Source organism: Marmota marmota, unplaced genomic scaffold (genome assembly GCF_001458135.2).
Source record: "Marmota marmota marmota unplaced genomic scaffold, marMar, whole genome shotgun sequence".
NCBI lineage: Eukaryota > Metazoa > Chordata > Mammalia > Rodentia > Sciuridae > Marmota > Marmota marmota.
The window spans coordinates 6288902-6314947 of record NW_026000240.1 but is presented as its reverse complement, the minus strand read 5'-3'; the positions used below and the strand labels follow the sequence as shown (position 1 = coordinate 6314947).

Here is a 26046-nt window from a genome sequence, read left to right as displayed (position 1 = left end):
CAATGAACTCCAACCACTTAGAGAAACTATTCTCTGCCGGAACCTCTGTTTAATCAGTTCACTTTGTCCCTAGTTCTGCCCGTTTTTAATGCCCCACAGGCTTGGGAATTCTAGGAAGGCAACCTGAGAGAGCTTTTCTTCTCCCATCTCACATAAAACTATGCAGCAACTGTGACTTCTCCATGGGCTCTCTCCCTGACGCTCCTCTTTAAGGAGTTCATGTTGTCTCAGCCCATCCCAGGGTGACATACCCACAGAGGCAGAGGCAGCCCCTGTTGTGGGACACACAGACGCTCACAGTCAGATGCACACGGAGTGAACACTGCACTGCCACTGCTACTTGCTAGCTGTGAGAATTCTCCAACTTTCAGTCCCCTCATCTGTTAAACAGTGATGACATCTGACTTCTAGGGTTGTTGGGAGGAAATATATACAAAGGACATATGCATTATAGTCGCCCAACCAAAGTTAGTTCTCTTTTCCTGTAAGACAGTAACTTTGGAGCACAGGCCTGAAACAATAACCAATGACCTTTTTGACCTTGCAGGTTAAGTTTTATTTCTATCTTACTGGGCAATTCTGTATTTGCCTTTAAAGCCTTTACTTTCAAATGAACTAAAATGATAAAAGTGGCTATCTCTGGGTGCTCAGATTAGTCTACATTTTCCTGAATTTCCCAAATACTCCACAATGTGGTACTTTATTTACATGATCAGGAACAGGAAATATTATTTTCAAATAATTCTTTTCATTTAAAGCAGTTGATTCTACTCCTTTCCATTCACTAAGAAAAGATTTTCACATTATAACTTTTTATTCTTTCACCTTTACCAAGTATTCTGCAGCCAAATTTTTGAGGGCATGTTGTAGTTGTTTTAAAGAATCAAATTTTAGTCCTAAGAAAGACCAAAGTAAGAACAAGATATTCTGCTCCCTCTTCCCTGCCCCTAACACATGGAGGGAAAGATATGACTCCCAGACCAGTAGCCTTATAACACCTGGGAACTTTTGAGAAATACAAATTCTTGAGCCTTACTCCAGATCCACTGGGTCAGATACTCTGGGGGTGGGGCCAGCAGTTCACTGTGAAGAAACCTCCACTCGATTCTAATGTGAACTTGTTTGAGAATCACTGCTCTTAAAACCTTTCTCCTGTTATTTCAATCATCTTGAAGGAGCACCATGAAACTATAATAGAATAAGAAATATATATTTGAACTCTGCCTCTGGTTTCTGACATAAGCTCTAAAATCCTTGGAACTTCCAGAGTAGTGAGTTTCTGTATGTCAGTGAGATGACTAGTGGCCAGGGGCCTCTTGATAGCTTCAGACCAATGCATGATCAGAGGGCTGAACTTTCAGCTCTACCCAACTCCCAACCTCCTGGGAAGGGAGAAGAGCTGAATGTTGAGTTGATCACCAGTGGCCAGTGATTTAACCAATCAAGCATCTATAATAAAACCTCCATTAAAAACCCCAGAGGACTGGGTCCAGGAAGCTACTGGGTAAACTGAATTGTCTGGAATACACTTGGTGCACCTGGAAACAGTATGGAAGCTCCATGTCCCCTTCCACAATCCTTGCGCTATGTGTCTCTTTCTTTCGTTGTTCATTTTCTTTGGCTGTTCATTAAATATGCTTTGTAATAAATGGGTAAATGTAAATTAAGTGTTTCCCTGGGTTATGCAAGCCACTCTAGCAAATGAATAGAACCCAAGGAGGTGGGTGGGGGAAATCCCAATTTATAGTCAGCTGGTCAGAAGAATAGGTGACATCCTATTACTTGCAACTGCCATCAGACCTGGGGAGCAGTTGTAGGACTGAACTCTTAACCTGGGGATATTTGCTACCTCCAGGGAGACAGAGTCAGAAGGGAGTTAAATTGGCGTCTGCTGGAGAACAGCGTGGTATGGGGGGAAGGAACCACGTTTCACATTTGGCATCAGAAGTGTGCTAAGTGGTTTTTGTTTCTTCCTTTACAGGTAGCCTTCTCTCACACTGCTGGCTCTAGATACCTCATGCCCAAGCAAGGTCAGTGCTGAGAGCAAAGCCTGTAGCACAGGATAGTTCAGGGACACTGAGGAAACGCAGAGATATATGAAAGGGGCTTTAGGCAGAGTAAGAGGTGGACAGGCAGAAATCCTCTTATCAGCCACCTTCTGCAAGGCTCTACAGCTTCCCCAAGCATCATTTACAAGGCTGAGGCTAATGTCCTCTGGGCCTGTGATGGGAGAATGCAGAGAGGGGAACAGGGAGATCCCAGGGCCTTGACCTTGGCATGGGAAGCCCATCTACTTGGAGTGCTGAGCATCCCACCCCATCTCACTGCTGGTCTGTCCCCTCTCACCTTCCTCAGGACAGCAGCAACGGGCAGGACAGCAGGGACAACGGATGTAGCAGCAGCAATACTGAGGACAGCACTGGCACCAGCACACTCCAATCAGCAGGAAGAGGACCAGTGCTCCCAGAATGATGAAGATCACTGTCAGCCAGTCTGCAGGGGAGAAGACGAGCAGCAGTGTACTGGATATTCAGGAGAATGCCACCTGTTCTAACACTCTAGAGGTCTAAGCAAACACAGCTCTTGACCCACATGGTAAAGTTGAGCAATATGCTGGAAACATAGGTTTAGCTGGGGTTTTTTAAATTAATTTTTAAAAATATTTTTTAGTTGTAGATGGACACACAATATCTTTGCTTATTAATTTATTTTTTATATGGTGCTGAGGATCGAACCAGTGCCTCACATATGCTAGGCAAGCGCTTTGCCACTGAGCTACAGCCCCAGCCCCTAGGTTTAGCTTTGATAAGGGAACTTCAGAGGTTCATAATCCAATGACAATAACAGGTACGTTTCTGGTTTTTTTTTTTGTTGTTGTTGTTTTCCCCTGTGTAAAAGTGTCACAGTGGTGGGTTAGTCAAACAGAAAATTCTAGCAGCACTTACGAAGGACGATGAGCTTCACCTCCTTATCAGGGTCTCCTGATGTGTCCCCTGGGGCCTCAATGGTGCAATAATACACTCCATGATCCCACCACATCACTTCGTTAATCACAAGATCAGCTCCTACATGGGAAAGAAGGAGAAAGTGCCAGTAGACAGGCACTGGTTTCTGACCCACGGTAGCTTCAAGACCCCAGCATTATCCTTCCACATCCTCAGGAGCCCTGGTAAATGGGTATCAGTTCCTTCCTCTGAGACCTTCCTCCTTCCTCCTTCTCCAAACAGTATAATGATGGTGGAGTTTATTACCACTGAGCCTACCATGAGGCACGTCACAAGGATTCTGCATACATGGCCTCACTCAATTCCCACTGAGACCCTGTAAGTGGGTGAGGCAGAAATTACCCCTTGATTCCCAGCATATATGCTCCCCTTCATAGAATTGAATTTTGGGCCATATGTGCAGCTGCTGTGATTTGAGGGTCTGGCCCTTCAGAACTCATGCCACAACTCAATTGCCTTGTAAAACAGTATTAAGAGATGGGGCCTTTAAAAGGCGAGTGAGCCACGAGGGCTCCCCCTTCATGGGTGGAATTACAAAGGGGTGAGTCTGGGACCCTCTCACGTTCTCACCTTCTGCTGTGTGATGATATAGCAATAAGACCATCACCAGGTTTCTCAGCCTTCAGAACTGTAAACCAACACATTTCTACTTATTATAGATTACTCAGTCTCAGGTATTCTGATATAGCAGCACAAAATAGGGGGTATCCAAAATAAGGTAAGTGTTTTCCATTCTTTCTTACAGATGGACGTGGATAAGTGATTCAGTTATGGCCAATAAAATGCAATCAGAAGTGTCACATGATGGCTCTCAGGAATTTTCTTCAAAACAGCTTGAGAAGATTTTTTTCCCCCTTTTCCCACATATCTTTTCCTCTCTGTTACCTGGTCCTATGGTTTGGATGGGGTTTGAGGGTGTCCCCCAAGTTTCCTGTGTTGGAAGCTTGGTCCTCTGTATAGTGATGTTGGAAGGTAGTGGAACTTATAAGAGGTGAGCTTATTGCAATGTTAATCTGGAAGGAGATTAACATTGTTTTTGTAGGACCTCAGTTAGTTCCCAAGACAGTGGACTGTTATAAAAGAGCAAGCCTGGCTCCCTTGGCTTTCTGGCTTCCTATTTCACCACGTGATCTCTGCCTCTAACACACACTCCTACCATGAGGTCATCCTCCAACCAGCCAAGGCGGCCCTTGCCAAGGCCAAACTGACAGAACCATCTGATCCTGAACTTTCAGCCTCCAAAATGAGGAGTTAAATAAATAAAACTATTTTTTTTACAAATTACCCAGCTTTAGCATTTTGTTATAGCAATAGATAAATGGACTAATACATCTGAAGAACAAATGTTACAGCTCCATCTTGGGCTAGGAGGAAGAAGATGACCTTCTTGTTGAGCTGGAAGGAACTTGTGTCCCTGAGGACTTAATGGAACAAGGCCACATTAGGCCTGGGCTATATACTTCTGATTTTGTACATCAGAGAGAAACAAACTTCTTTATTCCTTAAGTCACTAATATTTTGGGCTTTTGCTTACTTTCAATCTAATCCTACCTGATGTGTAGGAATTTCACTGCATTTTAAGATGAGAAAAATGAAACATAAATAGGCCAGGGAGTTGGCCAAATAATGTGCAGAAGGTGGGTTCAAACCCGTGTCTCTCTGCCTCAAATCTAGTGCTCCCAAACACAGTTCTACTGGCCTCTCCAAAGCAGATAAAAAACTTTCCGTCCTGGACCCCTCATTAGAGATAAGCAAGTATTTCTGAATCTTGAAGGGACTGATTATGAGATGAGCTTGAAGCAGTCTAAATGAAATGCCAATATTTTAAGAGTTTGTTACCCAAGAAAAGAATTGAAGTTCTCATGAACACTGAATACTCTGCCCCCCTGTGACAATAAATATTAACATACATGTTGAAGTTCAGCAAATTGGACAAATATTCATTGAAGACTTTTCCTGGGCCCAACACCACGTCAGGCACTGTGGGAGATCTGAAGAGGAACAAGGACTTCTCTGTCCTGGAAGGGTTTAAAAGCCAATCAGAGGTAGCAGAGCAGCCTCCACATCCCTGAATGATGGCAGTACCTGCTGTTACCCTCTCCGTCAAAAGGACATTGGCTAGTCTCAAAGAACTTAGTATTATAGATTTGCTCTTGCCTAGTTGGTGGTCATATCTGCAATTCTTTATTGTCTGTTTGTCAAGAGATATTTATTGAGGAAATGAAACAAAAACACAAGGTCATGCAACACTGGAGCAAACTTTGACTTCTGTTTCCTTCTCTTTTACGTCAGTGCCTGTGATGTTTTTCCTACCCACAATTTTCCAAACCCACTGCCTTTCCCATAAACAAGCTCACCCTAGACTTGGAAGAACAGTGAAAGTGCTTTAAGAGAAAGCCCCCCTCAAGCTTGATAAGTATTGTAAATCTGCTCCACCTTTTATTGGAGTCATAAAGAAATTTTTAAAGGGATGTCAGCATAATAAGGGCATTCAGATAGGTTAATATTTTAGATGACCCAAGAACTGATTTGACAAGGGCATCTCAAATGATACAAACACAGCCATGAAAGTATCAGAAAGCAAAGGCTCCAGGAAGTCTCAATGAGCCCAGATGCAGAAATAAAACCCAGGGGAAAGACTGCTTTCCTGTAGGAATGAGGAAGAGGCAGTGTGAGGAAGTGGAGGTGCAGAAGGTACTGCTCTGACTTAGAACATGACAAAAGAGTAAGGATGATCATCCAAGGGGACTTGTGTCCTTTGGAAACTATAAAGGGGGGTTGCTAATGAAAGAGGATTTAAACTTGGGGTTGGATCAGAACTAATTCTGCTGGGGCTCTGGAGAAAGTAAAGCCACCTTGAATCTTTGAGGATGCACTTGGAGACTGGAAGAAGGACGAAGGTTCCCTAAAGCTAAGAACTCAAGGGCTGGTTTAAGCAAATCAGAGGTTGAATGTAAAAGGATAAGATTTCAGAATTATAGAGAAAGTTGGAAGCAATGATTAAACTGACCTTTAAACTGACCTTTGAATGGTCATTGAATATTCACTGATTCCTCAGGATATAGCTATGGGCATCTCAAGCGGCCTGCGGGGTGTATTTTCCCTTTTGTTAATTAGGAAAAAATTACTACAGCACATAACACTCATAGAAATTGGCTCTGAATACCGTGCTGATAACTCATTGCAGCAATTCTGGATCATAGGTTAGGAGCATGGGGAGCTAACGTACCCATTCATACAAAATGTACTGATGAATAACTGATGTTCACTGTACAATCAGTGTATATTAAATGATTCTTACACAAAATCTCATGTAGTCCTCAGAAATCTCTGAGATAGGTACTATGGCAAGTCCCATTATATAGAAATTGAGGTTAAAAAATTTAAAGGGGCTTGCCCAAGTTCACGTGCCTTCCAAGTGCAGAATTGGCAGCCACGCCTGTATCTGGCTGTGCTCCCCACACCAGGCACAAAGAATAAAACTGCTGTAGGCCCAGCTCCTATCCATCACATTTGATATTCACTTCCATGTGGGGAGACAATGCCATTACATTATGCCCAACTCTCAGATGAAGGAAGAAGCCAGGGAGAATAACTGACTTGTCGCTGGTCACTGAGCTAATGAGCAGAAGCAGTGAGATTCTCACCAGGGCTTTGTATCTGAGTCCAGTGCTCTTTCCCCTCTCACTGGAGGACAGTGGTCTCAAAGTGGCCACCTACTCGCAACAAGAATGTTTTCTTTGGATGGGCAACAAGAATGACCCGAGAGGAACTCAAGGACCTGGGGTTTGTGTAGACCCTGAGAATAATTTGTGGAAAGGATCAAAAGAACTGAATCCACACTTTAGCCCTGAATCTCAGGAAAGCAAGGAAACTCATTCCATCCAAACCTTTAGCCAAAGCTGTTGAACATCTAGTCAACACGTTCCAGGAAAGTAACCTTAGTCCATGCAGCACATTCTAAGAATCTGGCATTTTCCTCAATGAGAGTGAACAAGGAGCCCAGGAGCAGAAGTAACTGGGAAATCCCACGCTGACTCAGCCTGCCAGACCCAAGTCTGCTCCTCCCCCCACCCCCAGTTTCTTTGCACCTCCCCCACACTCACGGTTTTGGATGGTAATCTTGCGCTGCCGATAATCCACCCCCAGCACTGGTTCATTCTGTCCCCGTCTCTGGGCCACGATGCGAACTTCCCTCTGATTATCATTGCAGTCATTGGAGGGGTCCTGGCCCAGGGATAAAGCTGCTTGGTATGCTGAGGAGAGAGGACACACTCAAGTCACACAGAAAGTTCTGATTCTGCAGGTCTGGAATAGGATCTGAGCTTCTGATGCCCAGTAAATTCCCAGGTGATGTTACTCAACCACAGGTGATAGCAGAACCCCACTTTCAGCAAGGAGCCTCCAGCCCCCTTACAGGTCATTATTTCCAAGTCCTGGCTGTATCCTTCATCTCCCAGCCCAACTTCCCTTGTCTCATTTACAAAGTTTCCCCAGTCTCTGTTCCCGGTGTTTGTCCACCTGCCCTTCCATTAGGAGCTTTGAGAGCTATTAAATCTGCTGGTAGCCAGTGTCTGCTATGCTAGTCCCCTTCCTCCCCACTTAACCCAAGCATTTTAAAAGTAACCCCAGGAAATGGCCTCAATTTAGAGAGGAGTCTTTGGGGGTGATAAGTGGCTTTGGTTTGGTAAGTGGCTCAAGCAGTCAGATTTTGTGGTTCTACTCAAATACCCCAGGGCTAAAAATGGCAAGCTGATGCCTCCTGCTTCTTCTGCCTCATCTCAGAAAGTGCATTTCCTTCCTCCAAACAGGGCATCTACTTCTATGCTCAACATTTCCAAAAGACTCATTGTCTCAGGATGACTGTGGGGCTCTGGATTCTGGTTCCAGGCAGCAGAGCTGATGAGTGAGGCCACTGTTACTGAGAGATGGGACTTGGCTGAACATAAGGAGGGGCTGTGTAGTACCAAGAGGGGCAACTGCAAAGGGGCGGCCAGGGGAAGCAAGCTGTTCACCATTGCAAGTGTGTAGACCACTGAGGAATGACCATTTGCCAGGAGGGCTGGCTGAGGAAGGGCAGGAGGCTTCACAAATGACCATTAAGGCCCTGCATCCTGAGTGGTGTTGGAATTTTCTCATCTGCATTCTAAGGCCCTGGGGTGATGGGAGACAGGTTGACATCATCAGCTTAGCAGGCTGGCTTGACCCAAGAGTGGACCAAGAGGCAGGACTAGCTCTGCTTTTGCTTAATGTCTGAGCTGTCTTAAATCTTTTCAGAACAAGGTAAAACAAAAAACTTTAAATAAACTTATATGTGACCTAGAACAAGTTATTTTGTCAGCCTATGCACAGTTTATCTATGAAATGAAGGGACTGCATCTTTGTGGCTTCTTCTCACTATGAGGATTTGTGATCCTAAATAATTTCTAGATCCCAGACATAGAACATTACAGAGGTGCTGGGGACGTGGAGAGAATAAGAAGGGGGAGGACACTTACAGGCAGAGAAGTAGTCAAAGATGGGGTCCTTGCAGAAGGACTTGAAGCGCCATGTCACCACCACATCCTGGAGCTGGGCAGAGGTCGTATAGTCACATTTGAGGACAACAGAGGCAAACAGAGTGACATAACGCTCTGTGTGTTGGACCGTCACCAGCAAGGACAGGCACCCTGAAGGCAAGAGCAGAGGACAATGTGGAAGGTGATCTACTTTTATTCTTGCAATAATAAAAGCAATGCAAATGAGCAAAACTCACTGCCTGTCCTCTTGCCTGGCTGGCTGGGAGCTCACAGGCAGAGCCTGGCTTCTTACTGGGCAGAACAGAGACTGGAGAATGCCCTCAGCACCCTGGGCAGGGATAGGAAAAAAGAAGTCTAACTCCTAAGAACTCTAGAGAACCTTGCCTACATCAGGCAGCACCTTTCCCACTTCTTGGTGGTGGTCTGCTCCCTGGAAGTTCTGGGACAGCCAGCGGGGTTTGTCTCTAGCCCGTTCTTCAAACACAAACACTTCATACCATGCCTGTCACTTACAGGGCACTCCATAAATATTTGTTGAATATATGATGGAATAAATGACCAAGGACACAATAACCAGTGAAAATCTGACAGCCAGTCAACATAATCACAGAGCAAATCAAACATCAATGGTCAGATGGTGACAAACCATATTAAGAAAGACTTGGAGAAATTGTGTCTTTTAAAAAATTCCTTCACAACAACCCTCCAAACCTATAGGCATCCTTAAAGTTCCAAACGTACCTTGAGGAGGAGCCAGGTGGCACAGAAATACCAGGTGGGGCTTGGCACAGTCAGGGGTCAATCAGTAACCATGTCTTGGCATGTTCCTATGTTAGCATGGTTTCTAGGCCGAGTTACCAGGGGACCTCTTGTTGGGGGAGAGTTAGTATAGATTAGCAGCTCTCAAACTTGAGTGTGCATCACCAGCAGGACTGGAGACATCCCACATTGCTGGACCCTATGCCAGGAATTTCTGATTCAATAGAACTTGGGTGAGGCCCAAGGACTTATATTTCTAATAAACTTTCAGGAGATGTTGATGCTACTATTCTAGGGACCATACTTGAGAACTACCGGTCTAGAGTAGATTAAAAAAAAAAAAAAATCAACCCACAGGCTTTGGATTCAGTTACAACTTGGTTCAAAACAATTTTTTTTCATTGACATGGGACAAGCTATTTATTGTCTTTGAGCATTTATTTCCTCAGCTCCAAGTGGAAATAATGATAATACTATAGTTTGAGCACCCCAATCTGAAAATCCAAAATCTGAAATGTTCCAAAATCCAAAACTTTTTTGAATGCTAATATGATACCCAAAAAGTTTCTGATTAGACCATATCAGACTTCATATTTTCAGATTAGGGATGCTCAACAGGTAAAATCTATGCAAATATTCCAAAATTTGAAAAACTCAAAAATCTAAAACACTTCTGGGTCCAAGCATCTCCAGAAAGAGTTTATCATTAACCTGCATTAACCTCATCAGGTCCTGGCAAGAATGTAATGAACTAATTCACTTTTGATGCCTGGATCAGAACCTACACGTACACTGCCGTGTTCGCGTCTGAGTGTCTTCCCTTTTTTCCCTTATGAGAGCCAAGGAGAAGGGGATTCTAGCATTTTCTTCCAGAGAGTTCTCAGGGGGAGCCACCTTCATTTTGGTGGAGTGTCCCCATTTACAAAGCAGCTCAGTGGGCCTGTAGTGGGCCTGTCTTGATAGCGAAAGCCTTGTGATTCTGGGTCCTGCTTCATCTCTGGCCACAGCCCTCATGAGACCATCCTCTGAAGTACTGTCACCTGATTTTCTCATGTCCAGAAGGGACACTGGAATGCGGCTCAGGGCAGGTTCTGGCCTTCAGAAATGACCTGACAGGTCCCCAGGACTGGGCTGTGATAAAGATGCCCCTCCCCACCACCCTGCTCCCATGACAGATGTGAGGAAGAGGGCTCTGCTGCGCAGCAGGGGAGACATGGGTAGGAAGACTGCACAGAATAAAGGGATTTAAACTGGACCCTAAGGCTCAGGTGGGATTAGGATTATGCAGGCAAATAGGGAAAGGGCAGGGAAACTCACCGAGGAAAGAAGAAAAAGAGTAAGCAAAGACTTTCATCAGGAAGGGGCAGTTACTTGGGAAGCCTAGAGGAATCCACTCAAGCTGGTGCCTCTGGCTGCCAGGGAGGTGGGGGAATAAACAAGGGGGGCTGATGGCAGCCATGGGTGGGAGGCTGGGGTATGGTGGGGAGTCTAAATCACAATCCGCTGCCTATTTCCAATTCACAGGTGATTTCTGTATGTTTTTCTAAAGCATCAAAGTAGAAGAAAGATGACTTCCTTATTCAGCTGTGAATGGAAAAGAGCATTGTTTTCAGAATAAACCTTCAGGAGTTTGGGGGAAAATAGCTGCTACTTCTACCAACCATAGGATTCTTAGAACTCAGGCCAATCAGAATGGAAGGCCCCTGTGCGTACCTTAAGTCTATCATGGATTATTTCACAGTCTGATTCTTTTATTCTTGCTCCTCCCTCACCAACCCCTTTGCTGTTTGTTTGTTCTTCCAGAATTGTCCTGAAATAGACCTTGCAGCTTTCAGCCATCACAGATTTCACTGAACAATAGAAGCACTACAAATAAGATTCTGGTAACGAGTGGAGACTGCCATTATCAACAAGGGCATGTTTTATTCAGTAAAACATACTGACTGAAGAAAAACAAAACCTTAGATTCACATAGCACCTTCCAAAAAAAAAAACAATATATATATATTTACACATTAACATGATCCTGGAAGGAGACAAGCTGTGCTCACTTCATATGCAACACATCTGAGGCTTGGAAAAGTTAAGTGAATCGTCTCCATCTATGTTTTTCTAAGGGAGTCAGAGTCAACATTCTGTCCCCGAGCAGTGTTCTTGCCAGTCTGCCTGGCTATTTCTTACAAAAAGAAGAATAATTAGTATTCAAAGTTTGCAAATTGGCGGTTGGGGCCAGGTTATTAATTGCCACTCTAGCATGGCGATTAATAACCTACCCGTTCTTTATTTGGTGGAAGGGTAATTTAATATAGTCTATTCAAAGACTCTAATCAACATTACTTGTACAGAGATGGAGCATTTGGGAGAGGGGAGGGCAGGCTTGCTGAGGGTCAGAAAAAAAAAAAATTTGGCTGGCGCCAGAAGCTTTGAAGATTGGTGAATCTGATCCCTTTGAGGGAGGGAAATGAGGACAAGGGCGATCACCTTGATCACCAAATACACACTAGATCTCCTTATGTGAATGCCCTTATTATGGGCAAGGCACGTCTGGGGAACCCAACTCACCTTTGCCAGCGTCAGTGCTGGCCCTGCTGCCTGGTGCTCTTTATTCTCTCTACAACTTCACCACCACCACCCCCCCGCCATATGAATTTTGAGGCTTAACATATGTGAGATCCCCACGTGTTCTGAGCATATTGAGCTCACTCACCCTCCCTCCAGGGGAATGCCAGCCTCACATCATCTCGCACAGATCTCACACCTTCACCCTCTGCCCTGCCACACCCACGCCCACACACATGGAAGAGTCCCCAGAGAAGAGGTCTTAACAACCCAGCAAACTTCTTCCTTCTCAGTTGCTGCTGCTGGCCCTCAGCATCTTTTGTCCACCAGATAATATATGTTCTTTGTCACTAATCATCTCAAAACCCCCTTAGAGCAGGATCAGCTCTGCTCACCTATGTGGACAAAAGTTCAGAGAATATTAGCCAAGCCCTCATGTGCACACCAACACACACCTAACCTAATACATATCAGCACCAAGATTTTAATTTAAGTCCTAATGACACATAAAACTCATTTTTTTCCCAAGTAGGCAAGCGTAATCTTCCAAGGTGGAAGTCAGGCACTGGACTGTTAAAAATATCAATTTTCCAGATTGGGAAGGAGAAAAAGTAAGTAGCAAAAGCCTATGTCAAAGGCCAAAATCTCCCATCTCTCTTTACCCTTAGTCTCTTGCTTTTCTGTACAACGAACCATACTGGGCATCCACACTAAGCAGTAAGTAGGTAGGGTTTCGAAGAAGAGACCAAAAACAAGCAGAATCTGTGTTGAAAATATGTGCAGCTTCAAAAAGAGAAATAGCCCCTTGGGTATTTCAAAATAAACATCTTGGTGGCATCCTTGTTCTTTCAAACTTAGCACCAAAAGTTTCCAAATTCTTAAATTCCCTTCATTTAAGGGCATTTCCTTCTTCCAGATCCATCACCACCTAACTGTCTGTTATCATTTGCTCTTGAAAATTTTAAGTTTGGAGCCTGACTCCCTCTGTTCAGACCCTGCCTTCACTCCTCACCCTAAAGGCCTGGTAAGTTATTTCCAAACTACACCTTCTCATTACATGCAAAATTATATGTGATGTCAATACATGCCTCCTAGGGTTAAAGGATAATAAATGTTCCCCACTTAGCAAAGAGCCGGGCACATGGTAGACATTCAATACACGTCAGACCTCATTTGTACCATTTGTACTGATCTTGTCTAATTTAGGAGACTAAATTAGAGGCCAGCATGTAAAAAAAAAAAAATCATTTTGAAAGAATTAAAATTATACAAATGAAAACTATCATTATAGTCTTTTCATTGCAATAAATGAATTAATATATTAAAAACTCTGTAGCTCTGTATACCAGTGAGCCTATTTGGTTTTCCTCATCTGTGAAAGAGGAAGAGAGGGAGACCTGTCATTGAAGGGTAGAAAAGGAAACTTTAGAATAAGATGTTAGAGTTATGGGAAGGACGGATGGGAAAGGGGATTCTCTGTTTCCCACCACAAGGTACTTTCCAAGACCATGGTGCTATGCCAAGGGGACACTACCATCCTAGGGTAAAGTAAAAGCAAAATAGACCTATAAAAGCCAAGTATTTGGCAGCTAAATACCTATATTCCCAAACACAGGTTTATCTTTGTACATCTTTTAATTCAGTCTGTCTCTCTTATGTTGTATCAAATTGGGGAAGATGTTCCAGTTCATAGATGATATCATCTACATAGTATAGGAATATAGGTGCAAAATAAAATATTTTAAATTAAAGAGTGCTTTGAGGGGACTACATGGTGTTTCCTCCTCTGTTCCATACAAAGGGGTCTGGCTTGGTAGAAGGAGTGCTATAGTTTATATCTGGAATGTCTTCCAAAGACCCATGTGCTAAAGGCTTACAACCCAGCTAGACACTCACGGAAGGAAGTGGAGCCTTTAAGAGGTGGAGCTTAATGGGAAGTTTTTAGTCATGGGGCCTCAAAGGGAATTGTGGAATGCTGGTCTCTTCAGCTCTTTCTTTGCTTTCCGGCTTCCATGAAATGAGCTGCTCTGCTCTACACGTGCTTCTGCCATGATGCATTGCCTCATCTTAGGCTCAACAGCAACTGGGCCATGAACCATGGACAGAAACCTCTAGAACTGTGAATCAAAATCATCCTTTCTTCCAAGTTGATGTCTCAGGTATTTTGTTAAGAGTTTTGTAAAGCTAACTAATACAGGGTAGTAGGCAAAGCCACAGAGTATAGTCATGCCTGGTAATGGTTGCAGCCTGATGCAGACACAGATGGGGGTTCTGGGTTCTGTGTGTTTCTCAAAAACACAGGCTCCTCAGCTCTATTCAGCAGGTTAACAAAAAGTACACATGTTCAATCCTATCAGAGTTTACGTCTGAGCAAGCTATCTCCCCAAGTATATTTACCATCAATACTTATTACATTTCCTTAGATAACCGTGTAAATACTAGAAGAATCAAGGAGGAAAGAGATTGGCAATGAATAACGGACAAGAAAGGAGGCAGTATTGAGACAGGAGAAATGGGGTGAGGACAGTGAGATAGGAAGGAGGAATTTTGTCCAGGTATCGTGTGTTCAACAAGGTCTGGTTGAACAGTGCTAGGCTAGAGGGGCAGGGAGCTAAACATGTAGAGGACAGTGATGGACACTGAGCACTTACTTTCTTGGTAGACATGATATTGAGTTCTTTGTTTTACATTATCTTATCTTATTTAATATTTACAAAAGAAAAACTCCAACAAAACAGGAGATATGTGGGCTTTTTCCCCCCTCAATATCATGGGTGAAGAAAATCACCCAAGATACATTAACTTACTTAAGGCCACGGAGCCTATGCTGTTTCTAATGTGCCACCTGTCTTTTAGATAAATTTTCTAAATGAGATTTGACCCTTTGAGGAGACTTCATAAATGTAAGGGATGTTCACAAATGTATTTCCATCATTTTGTACAGAAACACTATTTCAGCAGGATGCAGTGGTGCATACCTATAATTCTAGTGACTCGGAATGCTGAGACAGGAGGATCACAAGTTCAAGGCTAGCCTTAACAACTTAGCAAAACCCTTTCTTTTTTTTTTTTAAGTGAGAGAGGAATTCTTTTTTTTTTTTAAGAGAGAGAGACAGAGAGACAGAGAGAGAGGAGAGAGAGAATTTTTTTAATATTTATTTTTTAGTTTTCGGCGGACAGAACATCTTTGTTTGTATGTGGTGCTGAGGATCGAACCCGGGCCGCACGCATGCCAGGCGAGCGCGCTACCGCTTGAGCCACGTCCCCAGCCCGCAAAACCCTTTCTTAAAATAAAAATTAAAAAAAAAACTAAGGATATTGCTTAGTGGTAAAGTGCCCCTGGATTCAATCCCTAATACCAGGGGTGGGGGGAAGAAAGAAAAGAATCACATATTTCTTTCTGTTGATTAATATAAAATAAACAATAGAGAAGGGTAAAATAGAAAGTTCCTCCTTGCTTGCCATGAATTTTACTCTCTAGAAGTACTATTGTGATAATTTGGTGTACAACCCTCTACACTTTTTCCTATATTATTTTTAAAAACTATTAATCATATTATACACATTGGTTTGCAACTTTTTCTTCAAATGAATAGCATATTCTATATTAGTACATTCAGATCTCATTTTTGTTAGTGACTATATGAAAATTTACTCCATAGATGAAGTGTAATTTATTTACACATTTTTCTAATAGTGGGAATTTAAGTTGCTTTTGATTTTTCACTATTACGAACAATGTTGACAAGAATTGCTGAAATAAAATTTCTTTTGGTCCTGGGGATTGAATACAGGAGTACTTAACCACTGAATCACATCCCCAGTCCCTTTTTAATTTTTTTACCCAGAGACAGGGTCTTGCTAAGTTGCTTAGAGCCTCACCAAATTGCTGGGGCTGGCTTTGAATTTCTAATCCTCCTGCCTCAGCCTCCCCAGTCACTGGGATTACAAGATATGCCACCATGCTGGGTTGAAATGAATATTTTTATATAGGTATATCTTTACATGCATACTTTTATTTCAGTAGAATATGTATCTCAGTGTGAGCTTGCTGGGTCAAAGGGAATAAGTCTTCTAAATTTTAATAGATATTTTAGGGAAAAAATGTTGTGAACAATGAATAAGAGATCCGTGCTTCACCACAATCTTTCCAAAAGGGGAAAATTTCAATCTTCAAAAATTTTTTGATAAACTATTAGGTTAAAAAAAAAGCCACTCAGGTGATTTGAATTTGACATTCCTTTGGTTACTAAGGGTAAAGAATAAGACCTGGCTGAAGGGCAGACACTCGGGGTTTCCCAAAGCCATTCACCCAGATTAGTGACTCATGTCCCCACATACTAATCTCAGAGCACATGCAAATTTGGGCCCCATGAGAATGCACATATTCATCAATTTTTGAGTACCTGTTCTGAGCCAAGCACTATTCTAGATGATAGGGATACAACAGCAAATAAAAGAGACAAGTTTGGTCTACTCTTAGGAATTACATTCACTGAGAGAGTCAACAGTAAACAAGTATAAACACATAAACAAAATACTTTGTTATGGATAAGTCTTACAGTATGGCTCAGAAACTACTAGAGCTTTAAATATTAAATCCTATCTCTGTACAAAAAGGCACTACACAGATACATGAATCCAATGCTCCTGATGCTTCTTCTTGATTGTTTCATATTCTGAATCAAGCATAAATCACCATCCTTCCATACAAACCTGGGTCTCTTACATGTTTATTAGTGAATGGACAAGATCAAAAACTAGAAATCATCCTTGATCTCTCTTTCTCCCCCACTCTTCATATGCAATCTGTAATCACGTTGGGTTTATTTATCTTCTAAATATTTCTGGAATCTCTCTCTTTCCACCTTCACAACCATCCTAGTACAAGCTGCCATAACCTCCAGTCTGCATTCTGCCTTATCTGCCCTCATTCATGCACACCCTCCAATTCCCTCTATATGGATTCCATACTGCTGTTCCATCCCCTAACTCTTACCTCCAATAGCTTGTCCATTGCTCTTAAGACAAACACTAAACCTCTTACTATGGCCCATGAAAACAAGCATACCTGGTCCTACCTGCGGTTCTGGCTTTGTCTCTACCACACTCCCAGTAGCTGCCTCCCCATAGTCACACTGGCATTCTTCCCATCTCTCATACTCACTGAGCTCCCATCCAGTGATCTTGCACATGCTATTCCTTTGGCTTAGAATGATCATTCCTCAGCTATCAATTCAAGCATTGTGTCTTCAGGGAGGGCCTCCTGATTGAACAAAATCCATCCATTACGCGTTCTTGTAGTACCATATGCCTCTTTCACAGTTGCCTTTGTACATTTCTTTGTATCCCTTCTTGACAGTGAGTATCATGGCAGTGAGGGCCATGACTGCTTTTGTTTGCAGCATAATGCCTTGCACATAGCTTGCATTAAGCACTGGCTGAATGAAAGAATGAATGTATGCAAGATAGGTTTGGAACAAATTTTAAGTGCTCTAAAAGTTCATAGAACAAATGGTTAAACTTAACTATTTGTAGAATAGCCAGACTAAAAGCAAGGAAGAACTGAGTGTTTTAGGGGGACATGGGGTACACTAAACCATGCCCATATCAGTGGGAACAAGGCTGCCCAAGTTAGTGAGCCTTGAATTCCAAACAAAAAGCTTATAAGCTATAGGGAGGTTCACGATTCAAGTGAAGATGGGAAAAATTAATCCAGGTAGGTTAACCTATCATCTGAGTGGAGGATGGTTGGAAGTGGATAGAGAGGTAGTAGACCTAGAGAGGAGGACAGAGTTAAAGTGCTCAGTGGAGGTTACTGAGAGTACTGCCGCCTACAACAGTAAAGCAGCAGCAGATCAGGGGACTGAGCAACGGTATTGGGGGATTAACTGAAGATGGGAAATGAAGAAAAGTATCACACTGCTGTCCTCTAACATGTGCAAACCAGGAGATCTAGAACTACAGAAAGATAAGATGTGAGAATCTTCCCAGTTCTTAAAACAATTTTATTTTCTCCCTAGGACTTCAAATAATGAAACAAATTATTATGCTAAAAGAAACCCAGGTCAACAATCCATTAATTACCCAACATCTCTCTCCACTGTACTGTGGGTGGGACCAGGGGTTTAATAATCGGCATTTAGTCAGACAAACTTGGTTCTATTTCTGTATACCAGGATTCAATCAAACAAAACAAACCTGCTCCACCACCGTATGAGATAGGGCAAAGAGCAAAGGATTAGAGAGTGCCAGAGTTCTCGTCCCAGCTCTCAAACATTCCCCTGTCCCAGTCCAAGACACAAGATTTCCCTATCTGTACAACTGGCTGAGAGGGGAGGACAGAGGATGGGAGTTCTGCCTGTGTCCACAGAGCACTGGGATTCTGGGGAGGTACTTCAGGAGCCTCCAAAGGGGCAAGGAGAAGCTGAGTGGGCAGTCTCTTATCTATCACCTGTGTCTATCACAGAGAAGCTCTGCTATCTATCACATCAGATTCCATGAAGTCTGTGGAATAATCCACTCCTCTTCCCCACCATTCAGGGGAGATTACTAGTCTGGATATTCTCTTTCCAAGGCATCTAAAGATACCTTAGGGATACATTTTCTGATTTCCCAAAACATTACAAGTTAATAACTTGTGGTTCTATAAGGTAACACCACTCTACAATGTTAAAAATTTTCACAAAAGCACAAATGACGCACATCCTTTTAGAATCTGGAGGTAGGGGACAGGAATAAACTTTCATTCCAAGAATAAACTTTGAGGTTGGGTGAAGGCAACCAGAGATATTAGCAAATAATGCAAGAGCTACAGGTACTTTCACCTTATCTTAATATTTTGCACTAAGGAGCAGGTATCCAGGCATCATTTGAGTGATAAAAATGTATTTCTAAAGAAAAAAATTTAAAACAAAACCCACCCACCTCTGTCAGCTAATTTTTCCGTAGCTCAGAGCATGAGGACTGTGGTAACTTCACAAGACTCCCTGACCTCAGAACCTCCATCAGGGCCCCAAGCCACACTAACCAATGAGTACCTAAACCAGACACCATTATACTAGTGGCCTATACTTTGCAGTTGTGGGAATCTGAATGCTAATCAGAGAGCTGGGATGACTCTTCTTTGAAAACAGAAGAGAACAGGTGATGGACCACAATGAACACACTCTAATATAGGATTTTCCAAAATACATATTTACTGGAAATGAACTTACTGGATTTTTCTATTTAATAGTTTTAATGTCAGGATTAATTTATATGAATTTAAACATTTGATATTATGATTTTTATCTGACACGGTAACAAGAATTTTGTGACCCTTTTGTTTCTTTTTTATAAACCTTGCCTATGTGCATATATGTCCATTGTAAACTGTATTTAGCTGGGAATAGTGAAAAACATATGAAGAGAAAGAAAGGAAGCTTGATTTTCAGTTTGATCTCAAGAGACATTTGGGGAGGTTTGCTTTAAAAGTAAAGAAAGAGATGGGAACAGAAAGAATGGACTCATTCCTAATATTTCTTGAGTGATGACCATGCTATAGATGCTGTGCTTGATCTTAATCCACCTGATAAGAGGTGGCTTTATTGGGTTTGCAGGGGGCTACTTAGTAGAGGTTTATCTGTTTTCCAGATAAAGGGAGTTTAATTAATTTACCTAAGTCGCAGTTAACATGAGGTAGATTCTGAGTTCTAACCTGATAATCATCGCTACAATTTGGATCTGCAGTGTCACCAAAGGCCTAGATATTAAAGGCTTTGTCCCAGCTTGGTGCCATTGGGAGGTGATGGAACTTTTAAGAGGTAGGGCCTAGTGGGAGGTCTTAGGTCACTTGGGGCATGTCCCTGAAGGGGTTATTGGGACCCAGATCTCTTTCTCTTTCTCTCTTTGCTCCTGACTGCATGTGGTGAGCAGCTTCTTTTACCAAGCATTCCCACCATGGTGTGTTGCCTTGTCACAGGCTCCAAAGCAAGGGGGCCAACTATGACTGAAACCTACAAAACTATGAACCAAAATGAAACTTTCCTTTTTTTTTTTTTTTTTGTACCAGGGATTGAACCCAGTGGTGCTTAACTACTGAGCCATATTCCTAGCCTTTTTTTTGTATTTTATTTAGAGACAGGGTCTCACTTGCTTTAGGATCTCACTAAATGGCTGAGGCTGGCTTTGAACTTGCAATCCTGCTGCCTCAGCCTCCCAAGCCACTGGGATTACAGGCAGGCATGCACCACTGTGCCTAGTCTTTCCTATTTTTTAAGTTGATTATCTTAGTTATTTTGTAACAGTGATGAAAAGCTGAAAAACAGAGTCATCTCTCTGTTCATTTTCTTAGCCACAGGGGAAGGAGGAGTTAATTTCTTTAACATTAGATTTAAACAACCCTACTTGGTCCTAAATCGAGTCTACTATTATCACCAGACTGATATTTATTATTCTTGTTTTGTGTAGGCACTGAACAAAGTGCCTTAAAATTTCATTTTAATTACACATCACGAAAACCTTTCATATGCTATTGTCATCACTGTTTACTGGAACCTTGAATAATTTTGTAAATTGCCCAGAGAGTCACATAAACATTACTGATGGAAAAACCACATTAAATAGATGAGTGTAGTTTTATTTACATTCATATATATATTTATTTATTTATTTATTTATTTATATTCAGGGAAAATATCTGCCAAAATAGCTATTTCCCCTCAAAGTGTTGGAGTTAAAGTTGAAATCTTAAATTCTCATTTATGAAATGAAAGTGGACTTAGATGTTCATTTTAGGACTTTCTTTCTTTTGGCACTCTCTTTTTCTAAAACATATCATGCAGACAGGCTTCCTTTTAAGGCACATCAGGCAAATACAGCAGTCTGTGTAATTGTACTACTTCAGTGTCTGAGCTACTAATACCTTGTGGCAGGTGCACAGAGATTTTAAGTCCCTGACCATTTAGCAAGCTGGTTACTCTAAGAATATACTCTTTGGTTATAATCACTGTATTTGAAAAATGTTCAGTGTTCAATATTGTTCATTAGAGTTAGATAGCTTTTTAAAACATTATGCTGATGATTTAAGGACTGGGTTAATACCCTACAGGGATTTTCATCTGTAAGACTTCTTTTCTTGTTTTATTGACCCAGGTAACTGCTGTTTCTAAAATCCTAACTGTGAGAATGAGATTCCCAGTGGAAGGTGAGAGCAGACCTCTATTTCTCTGAAAAGAGAGCCCAGATAACTTCTGAAGACCCCAGATTTGTGGAGTTTGAGATGAACATGCAGAGCACTGAGAAAAGACTGTGAGCTGTGGATTTTTCTGAATTTGCATTCACAGTCTAAGTTGGTGACTGCTCTAGTGGAATTTTGGGTACTTAAATCTAGGTGAGGTTTAGCCCATTTTCTTAAGCACTGTGGGTGTCCAATATCTTGTCTAGTGAGTATCAGACAATTTATAAGAACTATATTCTCCAGAAAATCTTGTAAGCCAGAGGGCCTTGGCAATACTAACTTTCTGTTTTTCTTACCCTCTCCCAACCCTCCCTTGCTTTTATTCTTAGCATTAAGTTTAAGTTATTGTAGAATCCTGTCTGGGTGAGATTTGGTTACTCCTGAGCACAGCTTCTGTCCTATCAATCCTATAAAAAGGAAATTCTGCCTACATGGCCATATTACATCTTTCTTTCCCCTCAAAAAACATACCATACTCATATTGGTCTATGAGCAAATTCTGAGCTAAACTTCCACTGACAACTTAAAGATAAGTGGTAGGGGAGAAAGGTAAAATGATATAAAACAGGGTGGAACTTCCAAGGGAACTTATAATTCTTGTTCGCAAAGTCACACCTACACCTAAATTTGAAAAAGACCAGAAAAGCCTGCACATTCTGTCACCCAGCTACCCTTTCCTACCTGGTGCATGCTTCAATTCTATTTCCAGAGCCATACCCAGACACTCAAAATCATGCTTTCCAAAATAGAGAGGGAGTTAGTGTGGAGGTTGAAGCTGAGACAGTAGGTGGCTGGGCACCTGAAGGAGAGTTAACAAGCAGGGGTAAAGTTAAGGAAGTGAGTGGTTACAGAGTAGGAAAGTGGCACTGAACACTGTTAGCAAAAAGGCACATGTTGGGGTCCTATAAAATAGGATTCTGTCAAACATTCCTTCATATGCTGATGATACACTATAACTTCTCAGAAATGAAAGAAATGCACTTCTGGGCCAATATGGTCGCTAGTATATCTATAACCAAAAAGCAAGTACCAGATGAACAGGGAAAGTAATTAGGAATTTTAGGAATGGTGCTTTTTTTCCCTCTTATCACTTTAGCTTTAAAGATCAAGAATAGATCTGGAGGGAAAGTCCAAATGCTCTGGATTTCTTTTGGAAGGACCTGGGCTAATAAAAGAGGAAAACAACAGGTTGCTACAGGCAGAAACTCGATCCAGTCCCTGCGCGGAGCACCGCCAGAGCGCAGTCCAGGCTTCCACTGCTTGCTGGTGGCCAGTTCTGCAAGGCCAAGCAATGGCTTCCTGTCTCCCTGGGCCCAGAGTGGGTCCCATTTTTCCACGGCTCACCTGCTGGGAGCCAGGTGAAGAGTAGCAGCCAAGACGGAGGCAGCTCTGAGCCCATGCTGACTCCTTTCTGGCCCTTTCAGCTCAGGGGTTTCAGGACTCTGTGTCTTTCTTCATCAGCCGCCGCCCAGGACGCTCATCTCCAAAGAATCCCCTCGGGTTTCCCCTCACCCAGCGCCGCTCGGTGGGAGGGCAGGCTCTGGTCACCCGGCAGGTGACACCCGCTCATCCGCACCTGCGGCGCTCCCGGAGGCTCCGCCCTGCACCTGGCCAGGCAGCGGTTTCCTGCTCCGCCCCCGGCTCCGGGAGGACCTCGGGCACCTGCCCTACCTGGCGCCCCCACCCACACACCTCCGGCGCCGCAGGCTGCCTGGTGACTCTCCTTCCCACCGAAGACTTCTCCTGCCACTGGCCCCGCCCGCCTTGCAGAACGTTGCCATTTTCCTCCAGACTTTCATCAGCAATCTCACATCTTGCAAACTTCTCCCCTGTCTTTCTAGAATTATGTGGATAAAACTTTCTAGGGTGTGTTTCCTGTGTTATATTTCCGTCCCCTCCTCTATGCTTAGAAAACTTTCTCCCCGCGACACAAACACTAATGAAATTTATGTGGGATGTATATTCAAGTTTTCTGGAAACTAAAGATCTTAGAAAGTGAGGTGTGAACCACAGACATAAACAATTTTCCACGATTGTAAAATTAACAGAAGCTCATTATAGAAAAAGTAGAAAAAATGTAATGAAACTTTAATAAAACAGCCCTCTCCCACCATCCATAGGTAGGCGTCACTAATGTGCCCCCGCCCCGCCCCCGCCCGCATCCTTCCTTGCTCTCTGCTGCTCTCCCAAGGTCAGGGTTTTGACTATTGAACTTACAAAGACAACTAGGTCTCTTTACCGCAGGCCACCTAGGATGGAATCTCAGTCTCTCTTGCTAGTAGGGACCCACAGGAAATGCAAAGGGGAGAAAGGCAAACTTGCCTTTGGGAACCAACCAAACAACAACATTAACTTGCAAAATCACAGATAACTCTGGTTGATGAAAGTAGAGAGCAAGCATTTTATTTTATTTTTTTAATTTTTTTTTTGAGAGAACACTGATATATTAGTTTATTTCTCTTTTTCATAAGTCTTCAGAGTAGAAAGAAAGCCACCATTTGGAGAACTACTGACCATAAAAATTGTATTCCAAGATCTTTGAAGAAAATACTGCTACAGTTAGGAATTTGAAACTTTCTGAATCACCAAAAAAGGAATAAATACAGAAACAAAAAAGATGACAAAATGACCATCAAAGAGACATTGAATATTACTTTCAAATTTTGATTAAGATATTATAAAATAATTTGCTTCCCATTCCTTGTTCCTCTTTGAGCTCTATTTAATGCAAGTCATACCTAGTCAATAAACCTCCAGGCAATATGTCATTAATATATCTTTGGGTATTATGTCTTAAAGCATCATACATGTTGAATTAAACATCCAGCAACACAAGCAACATGAAGACTTAGGAGATGATCAGCCCTAGAGAAAGAAGCCCTGGCTAACCTTTCATCATTTTCTCACATAAGAAGTTTGAGTTCACAGAAGACTGGGTGGCCACTGACTGGTCTCCATAAAAGAAATGACCCTGTTTTTAATCATGGCTTTCCAAAGTTACTGTGTAACAGTCACATGGCTTCCCTGATAAATCAAGGGAAGCTCAGATTCAGTCCAGGTTGAAGGTAACACAGCATTAGGGGAATATAATCAAACAACAGTGAGGTTAACACTAGGAGAGCAAGCATTTTAAATACCTATCTCTTATCAGTGCTTTCTCATTGACTCTGCTCCCCCTTTGTAACAAACACAACCACTCCCATAACCTTTTTTTTTTTTTAAGAATAGAATTATAAAAATATGTTAAACAGAGTTTCAGGAGGCTCCCCTCTGGTCACTACTTTAGAAATCACTATTACTTCTCCTAAGCACATTTCCTGCCCTGCTCTGCTGTGAAGGTCCTCTTTATTGGTGCTGCTGGTGTCTTTCATCTCAGCTCCATTCAGAGGGACATGCTTGTCCTGGATCTGACTCAAAGTCTCAACTCACCCCTCCTCCCCCACCCCCACTCCTGGGTCTGTCTCTGGTTCCCACAATAGGCCTCTTCACTTTAAATGTTTTTCTTGTTGTCTCTCCCAGAAAATAGGAAGTAAATTCAGGAAGTGTGTGGCCAAAAGCAGATGGTCAAGTATGTGTAAAAGACTTTAGATCTGCCATGATAGGATCCCAGCACAGCAGCAGCAGGAGGAGGGCAGTGTGTGGGGTGGGGGGGCTGGTTTAACCCCCTGGGGGGATTCTGCACATAAACCCAGGAACATTGTATATGTTTGGATGTCTGTGATGTTGAGCCTTCTCCTTCTCCCACTTACTTCCCATACCCTTCAGTCCCTGCTTTGATATAAATGCCACTCTGATACCCATCAAGCAATTATTTCTCCATGTTTGTTCCATGGAATGGTAATTTCATGGAATTTTAAGAGTTTGTTTTAAAAAGTGTTTTAAGGTCAAATCAATTTGAGAAAAGCTGGATTAAACTAAATGAATCAAAATTTCAGGACTTACTAAACCCTTGGAGTGTTACTGAATGTTTGAATCTCCAAGGGAATATGGCATGCAGCATCACTCAAAACCCTTTTCTTACAGATATTTTAGGGCAGATGTTCTATAGAACACATTTTGTGAAATTCTGGTGTTCTAAACCAAACAATTGAGATAAGTTGGAAAATTAGGTAGAAACAAACAAAATGACTTTAATCAAGAACTAGAATTGCCTTATTTTTCTCTTAGGAATTACTCAGTTGAATTATTCAGTTGAATACCTCTGTGGCTTTTCTTGGTGAACACTTAGGTTAATTTTATTTCAATCTGCTCTCTGTCTACTATGTGCATCTTTATTCTTCACAATTATTATGCACCATGTGCCATGCAGTAAGCTTAGAGCTTCGCATGCATTAGCTCATCAAATTCCCACAATAGAACTTATGCTGAAAGGGCTGTTATTATAGATGTGAAAACTGAGATGACAAAGAGATAACTTGCCCAAGATCACAAAGCTAGTCGGAGGTGGAGTACTGAGTCTCGGTGAGACAGTCTGATTCCAGCTTAGCTATCATACCATTGACCCTTACCTCTGTGTGTCTCAATCTGTGTTCATAGCTGGCCAACTCTATCAGTGTATGTTAATATAGGTTTTTCCACTTGTATCATTCAGCTCTACATAAAGGAAATCCCAATTCCAAGCCTTAAACTCTCTTGAGTCAGTTATTCTTCCAACATTGCCATTAGTTCAATCAAGATTAAGTAAGAGTATTTATTTGGCTCAGAACAACAGACAGTTGTCTCATTGCTAGACATAGAAGTAAAAAAAAAATTGCTTGACCAGCTGATAGTGAGAGATAACTATTCTCATATACAAATTAATAATAATAACAACCATTTTTTGTATGAATCCTCTCAACAACATTGTTAGGCAGTGAGCTATCATTGTCCTTATTTTATAAAGGAGAAACTTAGGCACAAAGTTTTAGTAACTTATCCAAATTTCCTAAGTTTATTGGCAGCAGAGCTGAGATGCAAACTTAGGCAGTCTGTCTGCTGAGGTACC

The 26046-nt window shown here is 42.2% G+C and overlaps 1 protein-coding gene across 3 annotated transcripts in view; it reads right to left on the bottom strand.

The window, feature by feature from the left end:
• Positions 1 to 22681, bottom strand: part of Ildr1 (immunoglobulin like domain containing receptor 1) — a 32994-nt gene extending 10313 nt beyond the window's left edge. For 2 of the 3 annotated variants that reach the window (XM_015486726.2, XM_048793957.1), the window contains exons 1-5: positions 22407 to 22677; positions 8504 to 8674; positions 7112 to 7261; positions 2946 to 3065; positions 2347 to 2493 (exon numbers count right to left, since the gene is read on the bottom strand). In XM_015486726.2, the coding sequence (XP_015342212.2) occupies positions 2347 to 2493; positions 2946 to 3065; positions 7112 to 7261; positions 8504 to 8674; positions 22407 to 22461 (643 nt within the window). In that variant the 5' untranslated portion in view covers positions 22462 to 22677. Of the gene's footprint in view, positions 1 to 2346; positions 2494 to 2945; positions 3066 to 7111; positions 7262 to 8503; positions 8675 to 22406 lie in introns of all 3 variants that reach the window. The other variant, XM_048793958.1, reaches the window with a different exon arrangement.
• Positions 22682 to 26046: the final 3365 nt, after the last annotated feature.